General features: G+C 42.5%; 1 protein-coding gene across 6 annotated transcripts in view; it reads right to left on the reverse strand.

Annotated features, from left to right (window-relative positions):
* Positions 1-16,983, reverse strand: part of LOC122076663 — a 74,686-nt gene extending 57,703 nt beyond the window's left edge. The window contains exons 1-2 of one of the 6 annotated variants that reach the window (XR_006139560.1): positions 16,648-16,979; positions 16,343-16,576 (exon numbers count right to left, since the gene is read on the reverse strand). Coding sequence is in view for 5 of the 6 variants with exons in the window: in XM_042642081.1 (XP_042498015.1) it covers positions 16,343-16,576; positions 16,648-16,856 (443 nt within the window). In the remaining variant the exon portion in view is untranslated. Of the gene's footprint in view, positions 1-16,342; positions 16,577-16,647 lie in introns of all 6 variants that reach the window. The other 5 variants (XM_042642081.1, XM_042642082.1, XM_042642083.1 and 2 more) reach the window with 5 other exon arrangements.
* Positions 16,984-17,493: the final 510 nt, after the last annotated feature.

Genomic DNA, 17,493 nt, shown 5'->3' on the forward strand with positions numbered 1-17,493 from the left:
ACAAAATATTATTTTACCGGGCTTTTGGTTTTTAGCAATGTTTTAACATGATAGAATTTATAAAATTTTCATAATTAAGAAAAACCCCAGCATTTAAAAGTTGAAAATCGTCCCTATAACCAAAATCCAGTTTTTGTTCTTGGACTGGGGGGTTGACTTTTTATCCTTTTGGAATTTGATTTTTAAACTATTTTTATAGGATTCAAATAGGGGGAATTTGCTTATTTATGAATAAGATCTATTATTTCATTTTTAATATTTGTTATTTCATTTACTTGAATGATATTTGGCATAAATAAGTGCCGAAACACAAGGCGACTGTCGCCTAGGCCCCAAGCAAACCGACTGGACGCCTAGTCGTCGCCTAGGCGACCCCTTGACAACTATGGCTGCATCCTACGGTCTTCAAACTCCAAGAAAAAAGTGCATCAACACTTTTCGATCCATGATTGGTATAATAGGGAATCTGTTAGAATTAATAAGGGTAATTTAGGCACATGCCAATTAAGTTGTAACTTGTAATGAGCTCGTCTTTTTTTACTTTAGACTTTACCTTTTTACCTCCCTTGTCTATGTTACATTGGCATGGGGTCATAGATATAATCTCTCTGTTATTGGTCAAAGAAATGAATATAGAAAGGGAGAGTCGATTCTCTCCTCAAGTTCTACCAAAACATCTTTCTCACTTCCTCTTCATCATCTTCTCCTTCTCTCTTCTTCTTCTACCTTCTTCCTTGATTCTTACAACTCTTAAATTCCAACTTGTTATCAGAGCAGGTTTGAGAGTCGACCAGCAGCTCTTCCTCTCATTCTTTTTTCCTCTTGGAACCCTAGAAAAGGAAAGGTGGTCCAATAGAGGCTATAGCATGTAAGAAGATTCAAGTAGAAGACCTAATGGAGTTCTACCATCAAGTTTAAGACGATTCCACATCCTCTGCAATGAATGGTGAGGTGCAGTGAGCATCGGACGGCTAAGAGCATCTAGGCACGGGCCCCAAGGTCCTCCCAGCCACCCGATGCTCACTGCACCGGTGCAGCGGCTGCAGACGATTTTCATACATTTAAGACATCTTGGAAGGAGATTTGAAGGCTATGAAGAAAGATTGAAGCTTCAACCAGCAAGGGAGTGTTTTTCTGGATTACCGCCAGCCCTAGATTCATCTCCCCTCTTCTCTCATCCAGCCTCTGTTGGAGTTGAGGCATGAGTTGCTAGAATCACTCAAGGGTTCCTTAATCTCCTATAGTCTCGCTGGCATAATGTGTGAGTTGTTGGAGAACAACTCCTCCTTTTATTGGCTGCCAGGTATCACCAATTTGCCTTTTCTTGACCTTTTCTGTCTGAAATTCTATGTATCGTGTTGATTGGTTGCCTTTGGCTAATGAGTTACATCATGCAAGACTTGTTTGTTGAGTTAGGATAAAGCTACATAGAGCAAGATACACTTGATTTGCTTTATTAAGGTTTCTATGATCTGTTTACTTGCTAGAATATTGTTCCGAGTACTAGGAAGGAGTTTTTTGGGTGTTGTGTAATACCCATTTGGATTGGATATGATGTTCTTTGGTTGATATGAGCTTCCTTGGTAGAGTGTATACTCCCCACTTGGTTTGGGTATTATTCTCACTTTCTACGTGTGTTCCTAGCTACATTATGTCAGAGGTTGGAGGAAGAGGTCAAGGGCCATTCCACGGGAAAGATAGAGGTAGAATCAGATGTACTCATTGTGAGAAATTTGGGCACACTAGAGACAGATGTGGGAGCTTTAGGCTGTCCCCCTAGTATGCATAGTAGTAGGAGAGGGGGAGCTAGACAAAACGCCATGATGACTGAGGTTGAACCTATGGGATATCCATCTGGACTACAAATTGACTCCAATTCTTTCACGAAGGACGATATTGTTGCATTTCACAAGGTTCTGTCATATTTGGCAACTACAGCTCCAGATTCTTTAGCTTCCACCTCACAGGTCTCTAAATCTACATCTTCCTTTGCCTCTGCTTTGGTCATTGACTCAGGCGTCACTGACCATATAACCAGTATATCTCAGTTTTTTTTACTCCTATTCTATCTGTTCTGGTAAGAATAAGGTTCGGGCTGCCAATGGCTCCCTTTCTTCCATTTTTGGTAAGGGTCATGTTCATGTTACCCCCTCTATTTCATTAAATTTTGTTTTTATGTCCCAAATTTTGACCTTAATCTTTTATTTGTGAGCCACCAAACCAAATCCTTGAATTGTTATGTTACTTTTTTTCCATCTCATTGTGTTTTTCAGGATTTGGTGACAAAGAGGATTATTGGCAAGGGAAGTGAGGAAAAGGGACATTACCTTTTTTGATCCAGGAAAAGGAACTTCTCCTCTACCTATTGCTCAGTCCTATGTGTGTGGGCATAGTGACAACAGTATTGTTGACTCTGTGATGTTATGGCATCAACGTTTGGGCCACCTCTCTTTCGCTATGATGAGACAAAAATTACCACAGTTGTTTTCCTCTATTCCTCCTTCCCATATGTTTCAGTGTGAGCCCAATGTGTTTTGATAAACATTGTCATTCTTCTTATCCTATTATGGTAATAGATCCACCGTTCCCTTTCATATTGTGCATACTAATGTTTGGGGAGCCTCTCCCACTACTTCCTTATTTGGTTATCGTTATTTTCTTTCCTTTGTTGATGAATATTCTAGGTCTACTTGGACTTTTTTTATGAAACATAAGAGTGATGTCTATGATATCTTTAAAAGTTTCTATCAGCTGATTCTTACTCAATTTTCTACTCGTATACAAATTGTTCGTTCAGATAAAGGGGGTGAGTACATGTTGGTGGACTCCAAACCCTTTTTACTGGCCATGGCATTATCCATCAAATTGCTTGTGTTGACACACCCCAACAGAATGGGGTAGCTAAGAGGAAAAATCACCACCTGTTGGAAGTCTCTCGGAATCTCCTCTTTAGCATGCATGTCTCTAAGACTTTTTGGGTTGATGCTCTTCTTACCTCCTCATTAACAGCATGGCCACTAAACTTCTTAGTTCCAAATCCCCTCTGGAAACCTTGTCTCCTCAAGCCCCTGCTTTTTCTCTTCCACCCACAGTGTTTGGTTGTGTCTGTTATGTCCTTGTTCACAAGTCTGATTGAACTAAACTTGATCCCAAGGCCATCAAATGCATTTTTTCTTAGGTATTCCCCCTCTACCAAAGGCTACAAATGCTATCATCCCTCCCCCCGCAGACACCTTCTTTCCAACATGTCACATTCCTTGAGTTTGTTCCCTTTTTTGCTCATTCTCACATCCTCTTCCGGGGGAGCATAATAGAGGTGAAGAGGCTACTGATGTCATTCCATTTCTCACACCCTTGCCTATTCCTATTCCCCCATTTCACCTTGATGTTGGGAAACATAAAAAGGTGGATATTGTTGACAGCTATGATAATTCAAGTTTTGGGTCTGGTAAAGAGACGGAACCTATAATGTACAAAAGAAGGGAAAAGAACACCTGCCAAAAGTCCTCTTTGGATCCACATCCTGAGATCCACCCTGCTCAATCAAGTAAAATTCCTCCTCCACCCTTTGAGTTTGACCTTCCAATTGTTTTTCGAAAGAGAAAGAGAGTTTGTACTAATCCTATTGCTCAATTTGTTTCCTATGATGTCTTTCTACTATAAGTGTTGCTTTTTCTATGGCCCTTTCATCTAACTACATTCCCCAGAATGTCTCTGAAGCTATGTCTGACCCAAAGTGGAAGCGTCCCATATCTGAGTAAATGATGGCACTTGAGAAGAACTGTACTTGGAAATTGGTTGATCTTCCCAAGGAAGAGTTCCAGTTGGATGTAGATGGGTCTACACAATCAAGTACCACTCTGATGGTGCTGTGGAGAGATATAATGTCAGGTTGGTAGCCAAAGGGTACAGTCAGGTTTATGGGATTGACTATCATGAGACATTTGCACCTGTGGCCAAGCACAATTCGATAAGAGTCCTCTTATCATTAGCAGCTAATATGGATTGGCCATTGTATCAGCTGGATGTGAAGAATGTTTTCCTCCAAGATGATTTAGAAGAGGAGGTGTATATGCAAATTCCACCAAGTTTTAAGTTTCCCTCTGCTGAAGGGAAAGTGTGCACTCCTAAGAAGGCTTTATATGGCGTCAAATAGTCTCCAAATGCTTGGTTTGAGAGGTTTAGACAGGCTATCCTGTAGAATTGGTATTCCCAGAGTCAAGCTGACCACACTTTATTTACCCAGTGAGGTAATGGTACTATCACAGCCCTTATTGTCTATGTGGATGACATTATTGTGACTAGAAATGATGAGGTTGAGATGATGAAACTGAAGACTTGTCCCAACAGTTTGAGATCAAAGATTTGGGTCCTCTTAAGTATTTCTTGGGGGATTGAAGTGTCAAGGTATAAGAAGAGGATAAACATATGTAAAAGAAGGTCTATACTAGGCTTGTTGAAAGAAAGAGGGATGCTGGGTTGCAAACCAACAAATTCTCCTATTTATCAGAATCATAAACTAGGAGATGATGGTCGACCTTCTCTGGTTGATGCAGGGAAATACCAAAGACTTATGGGGAAGTTGATTTATCTCTCCTTGACTCACCCGGATATAACTTATGCAGTTGAGGTGGTGAGCCAGTTTATGCATGCTCCAAAGAGTGGGCACTTGGATGTTGTCTGTCCTATCCTTAGGTACTTAAACTCCTCCACAAGGAATGAATGTTATATGTCAAGCACAACCATCTGAGAATAGAGGGTTACACTGATGCGGACTGGGCTGCTTCAGTTTCTGACAAACAGTCTACATCAAGATATTGTACTACATCAGGATATTGTACTATTATGGGAGGTAATCCAGTCACATGGTGAAGCAAAAAACATGTTGTGGCTCAATCCAGTGCATAGGCAGAGTTTAGGGCTATGGCTCATGGAGTGTGTGAACTCTTATGGTTGAGAAGGCTGGTCCAAGAGTTGGCATTTGTTACTGAGGCACCTGTAAGACCCTATTGTGACAATAAGGCTGCTATAAGCAAGCAACATGATCAAACAAAGCACATTGAGGTTGACCGTCACCCTATCAAGGAGAAGATTGACTCTGGTTACATTTGCACTACTTTTGTGAAGATAGGTGATCAACTAGTAGATATCTTCACTAAAGGGCTCATTCTTCACTAGTTTCAGTACCCTTCTTTGCATGCTAGGATTGTATGACATTTATTCTCCAGCTTAATTGGGAGTGTTAGAATTAATAAGGGTACTTTAGGCACATGCCAATTAAATTGTGACTTATTGTAATGAGCTATTGTCTTTCTACTTTTTAACTTTACCTTTTTACCTCCCTTGTCTAGTTACATTGGCATGGGGGGCATAGATGTAATCTCTTTTGTTATTGGTCAAGTAAATGAGTATAGCAAGGGAGAGTCGATTCTCTCCTCAACTTCTACCAAAACCTCTTTCTATCTTCCTCTTCTTCAACTTCTCCTTCTTCTCTCTTCTTCTTCTACCTTCTTCCTTGATTCTTGCAACTCTTAAATTGCAGCTGAATCTACAATCATAACCGTCCAGATCCTTGGAAAAAGGATGGCCTGGATTTCAAGTGATGGAAACAATAAAATGCTTTAAATATCTCCACTTTGCCCAACGTTCTAAACCATAGGGAATATCCAGTGCATTGCCGGTTCTTGAGAACTTTGCAGCAGCCAATGGAAATGAACGCACAAGCATTAAAAGGCCTACGAATCCACGCCTTATGGAGTTTGAACTCCACCATACGATAGGAATTAGTGGCCTCATATACTGATCCAATGGCCAACACCATTCTTAAAGAAACCACACCCAGGCCCATTGCACCAACTATTAATGCTCCTGTGACCGAAACTCTTCAAATATTACAAGTCAAGTCCCTATGGTAATGAATGGTCACAGAGAGCTCATTAATTTGGGTAACTTATAAGCCTCTTAAAGGAAAAAGGTCAAGCACATTAAAGGCATTCCATAACTTAGAATATATAAGCCTCAAAATGCCCCAAGGCTGACATGGGCTTGGCTTCCTCATGCAGGGGCCTTTGCCCGCATGCCTCCATGTGTGCGGGGGCCTTTCCTTGCATGCTATGAGAGTGCAGGCCAGTAGGTGGGCTGCGTGGCTGCATCCAATGCACATGCTGCACCACCGCTGCCACCTGATGATGTTGGGCCCACATCATGTTGAAATACATGTAAAAACATATTTGGGCATTTTACCGAGCACATTTGCCATTTTGGAGCAACTGTACAAAAATGGTCATAACTTTTTCGGTCGGACTCGAATCGAGACAATTCTAGTTGCGTTGAATTCACAACTCAAAGCTTTATTTTCCGGACGGATCCATCCTTTGAAATTGACATATGAAATGACCAAAATGCCCCCAAACATGCACCTTGCTGAAACTGCCACAACTAACATGAATTTGCACATACCAAACATTAGCAGCACAACCACATCACAAATAACCTCTAACATTGTACCCTGAACACTGCACGTTATTAGATGATTGTACACTACCCGGTGCACAAGGCTCCCGCATGTGTGAGGTTCGGGGGGCGAGAACTATGCAGCCTTACCCTGAGATGATTGTACACTACCACATCATTATATTTGGCCGCCTCATCACTGGACTGGCCATCTCATCAATAACACGTGTCCATGGATGTCAACAATAACAACCCATAAACAACATGATGAGACTGCAATTAAGAATCTAAAAAACACAGCAGGAGTTTGGACATGAAATAAACAGAATATTATTCTCAGTTTTAAGGCCAACAACAACAAAATCAGCCTTATCCCAACATAATGGCGTGGCCTACATGGATCCATACAAAACAAAATTGAAAATGTCCAAATAGGAGTGGAGGGGAGAGATGGAATGATGCGAGATGAGAAAATATGAGAGTAAAAGGAAAGAGGCACAGCCCAGAAGTTAGAAAAATCTCAGCTAAATGGGCTTGGCCCTTGCCCCTCCAATAGGTTCTATCCAAGGTCATAGTGGGGACAAGACCAAGGCTATATATGTCATTCCTAACCACTTTGTCTATGATCATTTTAGGCTTGCCCCTAGCTCTTTTGGCTCCTTTAACCTGGATCCGATCACTCCTCCTTATTGGGGCATCCTCAGGCCTCCTTGGAACATGGTCATACTACCTCAAACGACTTTCACAGAGAATGTTGTTGATCGGGCCACTCCCAAAACAGCTCTAATATGTTCATTCCTTACTTATCCTTCCTAGTTTACTACACACCATCTTAACATCCTCATCTCAGTTTTAAGGCCAAAATCAATTAAAAAAAAAATCGGATGACTAAAAAAATTCATTACCAAGTAGAGGAAAGAATATACAGGTGGGAAAGAGGGGGGGCGAGGGAACGCTGCCCAAATGCCTTACCCTAAGGGATGGTAGAAAAAACTCAAAAAAGGGGGAACCCCCAACCAAAATACAGCCAAATGGGACCTAAAGGAGGCACATCGGGGAGGAGGATAGGATAGAAAGGGGGAGACCCCAGTAGACAACAATGAACCTGTTCCTTGGGGAGTCAATAATCCTACAATGACAGATGCATCCAAGTTTGGAGTTGACATCAAAGTAGATGGCTTTCCAAATCTTCTTGAAGGAGCGAGAGTTGGAAGTCTATCTACAAAGATTGTGCTCCATCCAGAGATGGTTAATGGTAGCACAGAAGGCCAATTTCCTTATCGTGTCACAAATGGAGGAACCACCAAAAGTCATATCAGCCCAGATCTATTCTCTACTCAAAGGGAGAATACTTCTAGGGATGGCCAGCATGTGAAAAGGACCATTTTCCAAACAAAGGAAGAAAAGGGGCAAGAGAAAAAGAGATGGTGAGTATCTTCAACACTGTTCAAGCCGAGGCAATAAGAAGGGGAAACCGGAATATGCCAATGGATAAGGAAAGACTGTGTCGGAAGGCAGTTGGAGAGAGTCCGCCACAAAGTGAAGCTGTGGCGACGGATATGGCCTTTAAACAAAATTATGTTAGGGGACAATGGAGCCCAATGTACGAATATAGTTCTAAGCAGAGGCCGAAGTGAACACTCCTGTGGGAGAGGGGAGCCAAGCAATCTTATCCTCTCTTCCCCGGGGAAGAGAAGAATAGGGGGAGGGAGGACCAGAGATCAGCTACATGGGGAGGGGAGGAAGAAGAAATCCAATCACCTTGAGAGATGGAGGCAACAGAGGCAGATCTAGGGAGGCCCGAAAAATAGAGTACACGGGGAGAAGAAAGAAGGATGCCTAAAGGGTACCAAGGATCCAACCACAGAGAAGTGGAGGATCCATTCCCAATAGAATAAGAAATAGCACTAAGGGCTAAGGATCTTTTAGTGAGAATGTAGACATCAGGAGAGGGGGAAGTAGTCCAGAGGGAGTCATTCTTGAGGGGGGAGGAGTAGACCCAAGAGGCCCAGATGCTATTCTGCCTAGAGACAATCTTCCAGATGAGCTTGAGGATGCTGGCAGAATTAATATCTTTTATCTTTCTCAGACCCAACCACCCTTAGATTTGGGAAGACAGACTTTATCCCAGCTTAAGGGGCGAAGGAATTTAGAGGAATCAAAGCCTTTCTAAAAAGGAAGAGAGAATAGATTCAATAAACTTCGAGGTGGCAGCTGGGAGGGCGAAGATACCCGACCAATAAAGGGACATGGATTAAAGGACTAATCTGATGAGAACCAAGCGACCAACATAGGAGAGGAGCTTACCTTTATAAAGTTGGAGTCTCTTCCTTGTTTGGTCAAGAATAGAAGAGCAATAGTGAATAAAAATCCTAGAGGGGATAAGAGGAAGGCCAACATATTTGGCCGAGGGATCCTTGGGAGAATCCAGTGATCTGAAGGAGATTAGCTCGACAAGAGTTAGAGACACCAGAAAGGAGGAGGCTGGATTTAGGATTCAAAGAGGTGGAAGGAGGGCATAATGGAGGAGATGGAAGCAAAATCAGCCTTCGAGAAGATCATGAGATCATCCGCAAAGGCAAGGTGGTTAAGCAAGAGGATTAACATTTGGGAATTAAGGAGATAAGGTGTTGATCTATGGAGGACTGGATGGATTGGGAAAGAACCTCTAGGGCAAGGGAAAAGAGGAAGGGAGATAGGAATGCCTTGTCTGATACCCACAAAGGAAGAGAAATAGCCCGCAGGACTGCCATTGACCAGTACTAAGGAGTGGAGATGCAGGAGTGAATCCAATGGACAAGGATGGGGGGAAGGGCATCTGAAGGACTTGCTCAATGAAGTCTGAGTGGATAGAGTCGAAGGCTTTATGGATATCAAGTTTGCGGAGGGCCACAGAGTAATACGACTTCCTGTCAAACCCTCTTAACAATTTCATGGCAAAGCATGATGTCGTCAGCTATGCTCCTGCCAACAATAAAGGCCGATTGGTTAGGGCTAACCAAGGAGTAGATGACAACCTGGATACGGTTAGCCAAGATCATTGCGATGAATATATAGAGAAGGTTACAAAGGGATATGGGTCTGAAATCAGACATGGAACTAGCACCCTCTTTCTTAGGGACGATGCAAAGGAAGGTGTGGTTAACACCATGGAATTTGACTGGGGGAGGGGAAGAAACTTCGAATGGCATGGATCAGAACAGTTTCAATAATATGCCAACAGGAAGAGAAGAATCTCATGCTAAAACCATCAGGGCTAGGAGCCTTGTTAGGTTTATGTGAGAGGATAGCAGCAAGAATCTCATCATCCAAAGAATGGAGTGAAGGTGGGGGAGAAGATGGTCGCGGATGAATTTGTTGATGAGGTTCGGGGAAGGTGGGGTGGTGGAGGGGGATGTGGGGTGAACGAGATCTGAGAAATAAGAGGCAGCATCAGCTTTGATGTTTTCAGGATTGGTAAGAGTGATACCATTGCAAGAGATGAGCGTGGGGATGGAGTTGGCATTAGACCGAGCCTTGATAGAATGGTGGAAGTGGGCGGAGTTGGAGTCCCCAAGCTCAAACCATTTAATTCTAGATTTTTGCCTAAGGAAGCTTTCTTCCTGGGAAGGGAGAGAAGAAAGCTCAGAGGAAACCTCTTTCTCTTCCTCGGCCAGGGAAGGATTGAGATGATCAAGTTGAAGCTTGGATTGAATGAGTTGGAGCTTATCCTTGTAGGCGGGGACATTGGAGGAGATGTTTCCAAAGGAATTTGCATTCCACCTCTTAAGAGCGAACTTGACATTCCTAAGCTTCCTGGTAAGGCGATGAGAGGGGATGAGAGAGCATGGACAGGAATAGCCCAAGCTTCATGCACAATGGGGAGGAAGTCCTAGTGAAGGGTCCACATATCAAAGAACTTAAAGGGTTTGGGCCCAAAGGAGATGAGAGGGTTAACAAGGAGAGAGATAGGGGAGTCGTCAGAGATTCCAATAAGGTCAAAACTGGCATGGGAGGAGGGGAAAGCTTTAAGCTAGGCTTCATTGACAATAGCATAGTCAAGCTTGCAAGCAATTCTGGCAGGACCGCTTCTACGGTTGGTCCAAGTGAATTTGGAGCCTGACCAGCAAAGGCCATTGACACCAATATCATCAAAGGGGGGACAACGGGTAGGAGAAATGGAAGTTAGGGCTCTAAAAGGATTTGGTGTTGCTCATATTTTACAAGAGATGCTTACTTATAAATCTGATCATATTAGAGCTCGTCAGAAAGTACTTGGGACTACGATCATTGGAGGAACAATACCTAACCCTGAGGATGCTCCAGAATCTTTTCGATTGCTCATTACAGTCATTGAATGCTTCAATAGAGGGAAGGTCAATGTGGTCCCCTCCAATCTTCTCATGGGAAGCTCTGATGACATTAAAGTCTCCCACAAGGCCCCAAGGAAGGGAACCAATAGAGGAGCAAAGTAGAGTATCAGCCCAAAGGGGGATCCTATCCAGAGCACAATTGAGAGCATAGATGGCAGAGAAGAAGTAGAAATGAGATCCGGAGGGGGAAGAAATGGAAAGGTGAATGGATTGGGAAGAGGAGGGGGTTGCAAAGGATACAGATACAACCATTTGAGCATTGAGCATAGTTGGAAAAGAAGAACCAAGAAGGGGTAATGGAAGCAACGATTCGGGAGGCATTTGACTCAACGCCACGGGTTTTCAAAAGGCAACAAAGGGCAGCACAGGAGAATTTAAGAAAGGGATCGAATGGAGGCATGCTTAGCCGAGAATTCAATCCACGGACATTCCAAATGATCTAGGGGCTCATTTAAAAGGGGACAAGCGGTGCAGAAAATGCTCAGGGGAGTAGGAAGAGGGCTTTGGCCTTAGCCTTCAGTGGTACTCCTTGAAGGGGGGAGGAGATAACAACCTTATCTACCAAGTTTGGAATGAAACAAAGCAACAACAAAGAATATATAAAATAAAATAGATGGAAGAAAATTGGTGCAAAAACAGGGTATCCACTCGAAAATAAAAGTCGGGACTCAGGAGGGAAAAAAGGTAGCAGAAGAAGAATTGAAGAATACAAGGAGAGATGTGATAATCACACCTGGGATTAGTAACTAAGAACTAAATATGAAAACAGAGTATCCACCCAGAACTAATAGTCAAGGGGAAAAAAAGCAACAGAAGAAGAATACAAGGAGAGATTGAACAATCACAAGTGGGATTAGAAACTGAGAACTGAAAAGAAGCAAGACGAAGGAGGGATTAATCGAACCAGCCTAAGTGGTCTCCAATGAGTGCAATCTGCAATCATGAGACTTAAAAACATCTATTCATTCAATAATGTTGAATTGATGGGGTTACATACATGTATAAAGACAAACTACAACTCGAAATGTAATTTTATTGTTAATTAGAGTCTAGATGTTGGTTTTTATTTCATTTTAGGACTTTTTTTTAGCAAGAGGTTGCCTTATCTATTATGTTGTTATTAGGTGGTTGATACCGTCCAAAGCAGGAATTAAGGGTCAATTTTTTAGTCAATAAAGGACTGCCAATGCCAATCAGTTTTTTTTACAGCTTTATAAATATATTGTAAAGGCTCACAAGCCCACGTGACTCGATTGAATTAGTTTATTTTGTCAGTGAGGTGGTTGCCTCCTATATTCTCATCTCTTCCCTCTCTTCCCTTTTTTTTTTTTGGGTAGAATCTTTCCCTCCCTTACCTCTTCTCTCTTTTCCTCGATGGTTCTGAATTTCTAATTCTTCTTCCTTGCGACTTCTCTGTTAGATCTGGAACTACTTTATCAGATCTTGCTCGTAGAAACCATCAAAGCAGATCTTTTTCCTTCTGTCTTTGAAACAAGACCATCACTAGCAGATCATCTCGCTGATCTCCATCAATATGTCCTACACTTCAACACATATTTAGGTAGCAGAACATCATTAATGAAATACCAAGGGAAGCTCCTTGTCTTATAGGCTCAGGCTCAGATCTTTTCCATGTTTATATAAGAATTGGCACCCAAGGATGAGGAGAGGGGAATGCAAGAAAACAAGTAGGGAGGCTCAAAAGCATTGCTTTCACCAATAAAAAGAGTGAACTTCTCTCACTTGAGAATAGAGAACTCACCTTTCAAGCTGCTCTCAAAGGAAAACTCAAGCAAGTAGTTAGAAGAGAACCCCTCCATGGCACAAGGCACCAAGCACCATATGCATAGTCGACACACCAATATCCTGAAGTCAGGATCTAAAAAACAAATCTCGAAGGGCACCAATGTGATGGATGTAATTTGGACCTAATTCACACATTCAAAAGACAACATAAATAGGGCACCATGTTTTCTTTCACTATGACCCCATAATCACAAACTCATTCTGCTAAAAATTGTGTACCAGTTGTTATTCATAGATAAATGGTAGCACACTTTAGGGGCCACTGCTTAGAGCAATGGTAAAAGGTTCAGGCTACAAGGGCAAATGCCCGGGTTTGAGTCGTGAGGGTGGCCATGTTGTACAAAAAATGCCAAAAGTTAGGAACGACTCTAAACTCATCACTCCAGGACCAGCACCAACAGCAGGTACTGGCCCTTTACACGATAGCAAACTTTGATGCCCATCTGAAGCAACAATCATTTGATTTTTGTTCATTGAAATAACGACAGCCACCAATTTCCATTTTATACACAAAATTATCTGAAACAAGATTCTTGGATATTCAACCAATTCTTCTTTGATAACTGAGATTTTCCCACTTCAAATGATGCTCTTCCAGTACAAATGCCATATGACATTCAATTTATCAGTTATCACTTCGAATGAAGCATTTGGTGAATAGAAGAAGACCCTCATATATCAATATATAAACAAACAAAAGTGGCCATTGGGAATGTGTTGCGGCCGAGAATCTTTCGTCAATCGGAAGTTCGCGCTACAATGACACAAAAACAAAAGGCCCGGAGCTAACTCCGGGATTAGTCCTCCGACGCCCAAATCAGGAACCCGAGCAACAATAGTATGAGAGCAATAGTAAGTGAGATAGTGAACTTACCTCTACCTAGTCCCTTCCATCTCCTTTATAGGATCAGATCTAGTAGTCCTACAAGGAAAACATCCTCTGTTTTGATAAGCTTGGTGCGGTTAGAGGATCATGTCCCATGAGTCTCCTTTTGTGTGGAATATCACTTGTCCTCTGAGGAATCATTTTTCCTTTCTTCCTTGGGAGGGATAGAACCCTATTATAACTCTGCCACGAAAGGAAGGCTGGATCTTCCTTGGTTCTCGGGATCTAAGGTTGCTTGTTTCACATGGATGCTTCTAGTTTCCTTTTAAATAAGGTGAGTAATCGGTTGCCACGTGCCAACATCCTGTTGGGTAACTAGTTTCATGCGTATCAGAAGCCCCTTACTCCCTCTGGAAGCTTTTCCTGAGGGAGTAAAGTTGTTCTCGCGATGTACGTCTTGATTCAGGTTCAGGCTTTGACAAAGTTGATCAGGTTTTTTGATTGATTTCATTCAGCCTTCTTTAGGATACAGGTAGAACCCTTCGGTCTGGTTTGTTCGGCTTCGGTCAAGGCATCCGACCGAAGGCCTGATAGTTCCCTTCGGTTAGGCATGCTCGGCTTTAACACCCCAATCAAAGGTAGGCCCTTCGGTCAAGTTTGCTCGGCCTTAGCCTAAACTCCCAACCGAGGGTGGGCCCTTCGGTCAGGTTTTGAGACTTCCCGCATCGTTTCAGCCAACCGATCATACTTCTGTTGAAGTGCATCAGACTGAGCCCTTATACCAGTAGCTTGATCTCCAATTGGGACTGGGAGTCGCTCTGTGGTCTTGGCTTCCACTAGGATGTTGACCGTCTCGGTGGTCTTGCGTTGTCATGCCCCTTCTCCCTGGTTGCCATTTTGTTGCTCTTCGCCCACGCCAGCTAGGGTCGGTTGAGGGCAGAGTGACTCTCCAGCATTCATGTCATGAGTCTTCATTGTCTTTTTCCTTTTCTAGTATGTTTGGTTCATCATGCCCACACATCTATTACTCTCACGTTCCCATAGATGGTGCCAATCTGTTGCGGCCGAGAATCCTTCGTCGATCAGACGTTTGCCCTACAATGACACAGAAGAAAATAGGCCTAGAGCTAACTCCGGGATAGCCCTCCGAAGCCCAAATCAGGAACCCAAGCAACAGTAGTAGGAAAGCAAGTGAACTTATCTATGCCTGGTCCCTTCCATCTCCTTTATAAGATCGGATCCCGTAGAGTCCTACCTAGAAACATCTTCTTATTTTGATAAGCTTGGAGCGGTTAGAGGATCGTGTCCCATGAGCAATGCAGAACCGGGGTTTAACAAAACCCTGTTCAGTTTGCTTAATGGGCCCACTCAAATAAGAAAACTCAATAATCAAGTTGCAGTGGCAGTATCGTAAATAAACAAATTACTTATGAGCTACTTGGGAGATGGGACCTAAAGGGCATTAATGATTATTTGATGGGGGTAAACTAGGAAGTAAAATAGGAATAGGGGATATGCGAGAATTAGGGACAAAGAGAAGGGTATAACTGGTAACCAAAGTACAAGAGAAATAAAGCAACTCATGACTCTTCTTCACCCCTGCATCAGAACCAGAAAGGGGAGGCAGCCTCGATAGTTTTGATGGAGCTCTCTCAGATGCAGCATGGATCGACTTTGGGCTTGGAAGGGAGAATCGCAGCACACAGGTCTTGTGATTCCAGCCAAGTTTCAGCCAAACGGGAAGTGAAAGGATAGAGATCCTTTCTAATATCAGGACTGGCGGAGGGTTTCAGAACCAGATGTGAACCTGAGTTTGATTTCTCAGAACAGAACAAAATTTTGAAAGTAATACTCCAGGGTTTTGGTCGCTTGTAGGTAGAGAACCCTCGATCAAGGTCTTGGTCCAAGTAGTTCAAGAATGAGGGAGATCGACCCACTTGTTTGGGGCTGCAGCTATCGCCCAGAAACAGAGAAAGAGAACAGGGAAAAACAAAGAAGAGAAGAAAGAAGAGAAGGATCAAAGTGGGGAGAAGGGATAAGCAAACATCACAGCAGCCACGTCACAAACAATTAATTCAGCCATTCAATTATTTCATTCCAAACTGAAACTCAATAATCGTTTTACAGCAATTTAAAGAAGAAGTCCTCACATAAAATTGGAAAGCAATTAAAGATAAAAATAATCTAAAATAGAAACTAACTAATTGCAATAAAATCCTAAGTATCTGCTTCTAAAGCAAAGAAAATCAAATATACTAATTTGCTTTCCTAAATATCAACTACCAACCCTGGCCATACCAGAATATTGGTTTGGGTTGGTTATGTCTTGGCTTAGGCCTCCATAGTGGGTCGGTCTGGCCCAGCCAAGTCAAGGCATCTGCATCAATGAGTCTTCTCCTTTTGTGTGGAATATCCCTTGTCCTCTGAGGAATCGTTTTGCCTTTCTTCCTTGGGCACGATAGAATCCTAATATAACTCTGCCACGGAAAGAAGACTAGATCTTCCTCGGATCCCGCAGCTGCTTGCTTCACACGGATGATTCTGATTTCTTTTTAAATACGGTCAGTAATTGGTTGCCACAAGTCAGCATCCCGTCGGGTGAGTTAGTTTCATGCGTATCAAAATGCAACTCGAGAATATGAGTTGCATAATCAAGCTAATTTCACAGGTCTCATAAATCCATCATGCTATCTAAAATGCCGTTGCAAGGCGAACTAACTGATTGAATCAGCATATTTCTCTCTTCATTAACAACTCATATGAGAAACCAAACCATAATGGGAAATAGATTCTATTGACCGTGTAAGAAAAAATTGACCATCAAAGGAAAAAAGCAATCATAATATGTAAAATCATGTGAAAGGAAATAGAGTGAACACCATAGAAAGTAAAAAAAGATACTCACATAAGCTTCTCCACAGCAGACAATTCACAGAGTCTTTGTCGTCCAATTGATGTTGTGGAAAGATCCAAGACAGCATTACAGGCAGCATCCGAAACCCATTTTTTCCTACGCAACAGAGCCGCCAATAAACTTTCAACAATTGCAGCATCATAGGCAATCACTTCATTCATTTCAAATGACGAAAGGGAAGCAGCGCCCACGATTTTAGCGCCGAGAGATGCAATCTCAGGGAACCTGACGAAGAATTCAAAGAAATTAATCGAATAAAAAGGAATCCAGTAAGGAAGAGAAATGGAGATAGTTACATGGATCTCAGAAGGATGGGAAGGAGCAAGAGGAAGAAAGAAGAGTTTGAGAATTGGGGGTCCCTGATGAGGAAAGAGTGATGGAGCTTCTTTAAGCATTTCTTCAGAAGGGTTAGAGAGGACGAGCTCTCACTGTTTGAAAGCGCAGCTAGGATCAATGGGTACACGTTTTGAGGTTTAATCGTCTCTCTCTTTTGCTTCCTCGCCATGGGCGCTGCTGGAGTGTTGCCGAGCAAAGCCGACGAACGCAAGGCTATCTTTTTGGGAAAATGTTTTCTTGGGAGTGTGAGGGCCTTGGGGAGGTGTCCGGGGCGAAATGACTGCCCCGCCCTCTATGATAGGCAATATCTTCTGCCTTGTTGATTCTTATATGTGCACGGTCATTGGCCCATGTGCTGATGCAGAGGCCACACTTTCGACAGTAAACTCTTTCCACTATTTTTATGCAAAATCCAAAAACAATAAGATAAAATTACGCCCCGTGCCATCTTTTGTACTTTTCTTTTTTTTTTTTGGTAAGATTCTTGTACTTTAGCCGTAATCCATTTGTACATGTTTCAGCAATTATGCCCCCTCCTCTATATGTTTTGAAGATTCTAACAATAAGATCAATCCAGTATTGCCCTTAAGTTGGTTTGTTGTGTGATGACATTACCTAATGAAACACTTATTAATGGTCAAAATACCCTTCATAAAGAGTGATATTACCCCTATACCCTTTTATTAAAGTGAAAGTGGGGAGAGACTTGCCAAAGTTGGCTCTCTTATGTGATGTCGTCTTCCATCTCTGGCACTCCTCTGCCATCTGTGGTTTCATGTACTACTCCAGCAAATTTGAGAAATGGA

Source organism: Macadamia integrifolia, chromosome 4, assembly GCF_013358625.1.
Source record: "Macadamia integrifolia cultivar HAES 741 chromosome 4, SCU_Mint_v3, whole genome shotgun sequence".
NCBI classification, from domain to species: domain Eukaryota; kingdom Viridiplantae; phylum Streptophyta; class Magnoliopsida; order Proteales; family Proteaceae; genus Macadamia; species Macadamia integrifolia.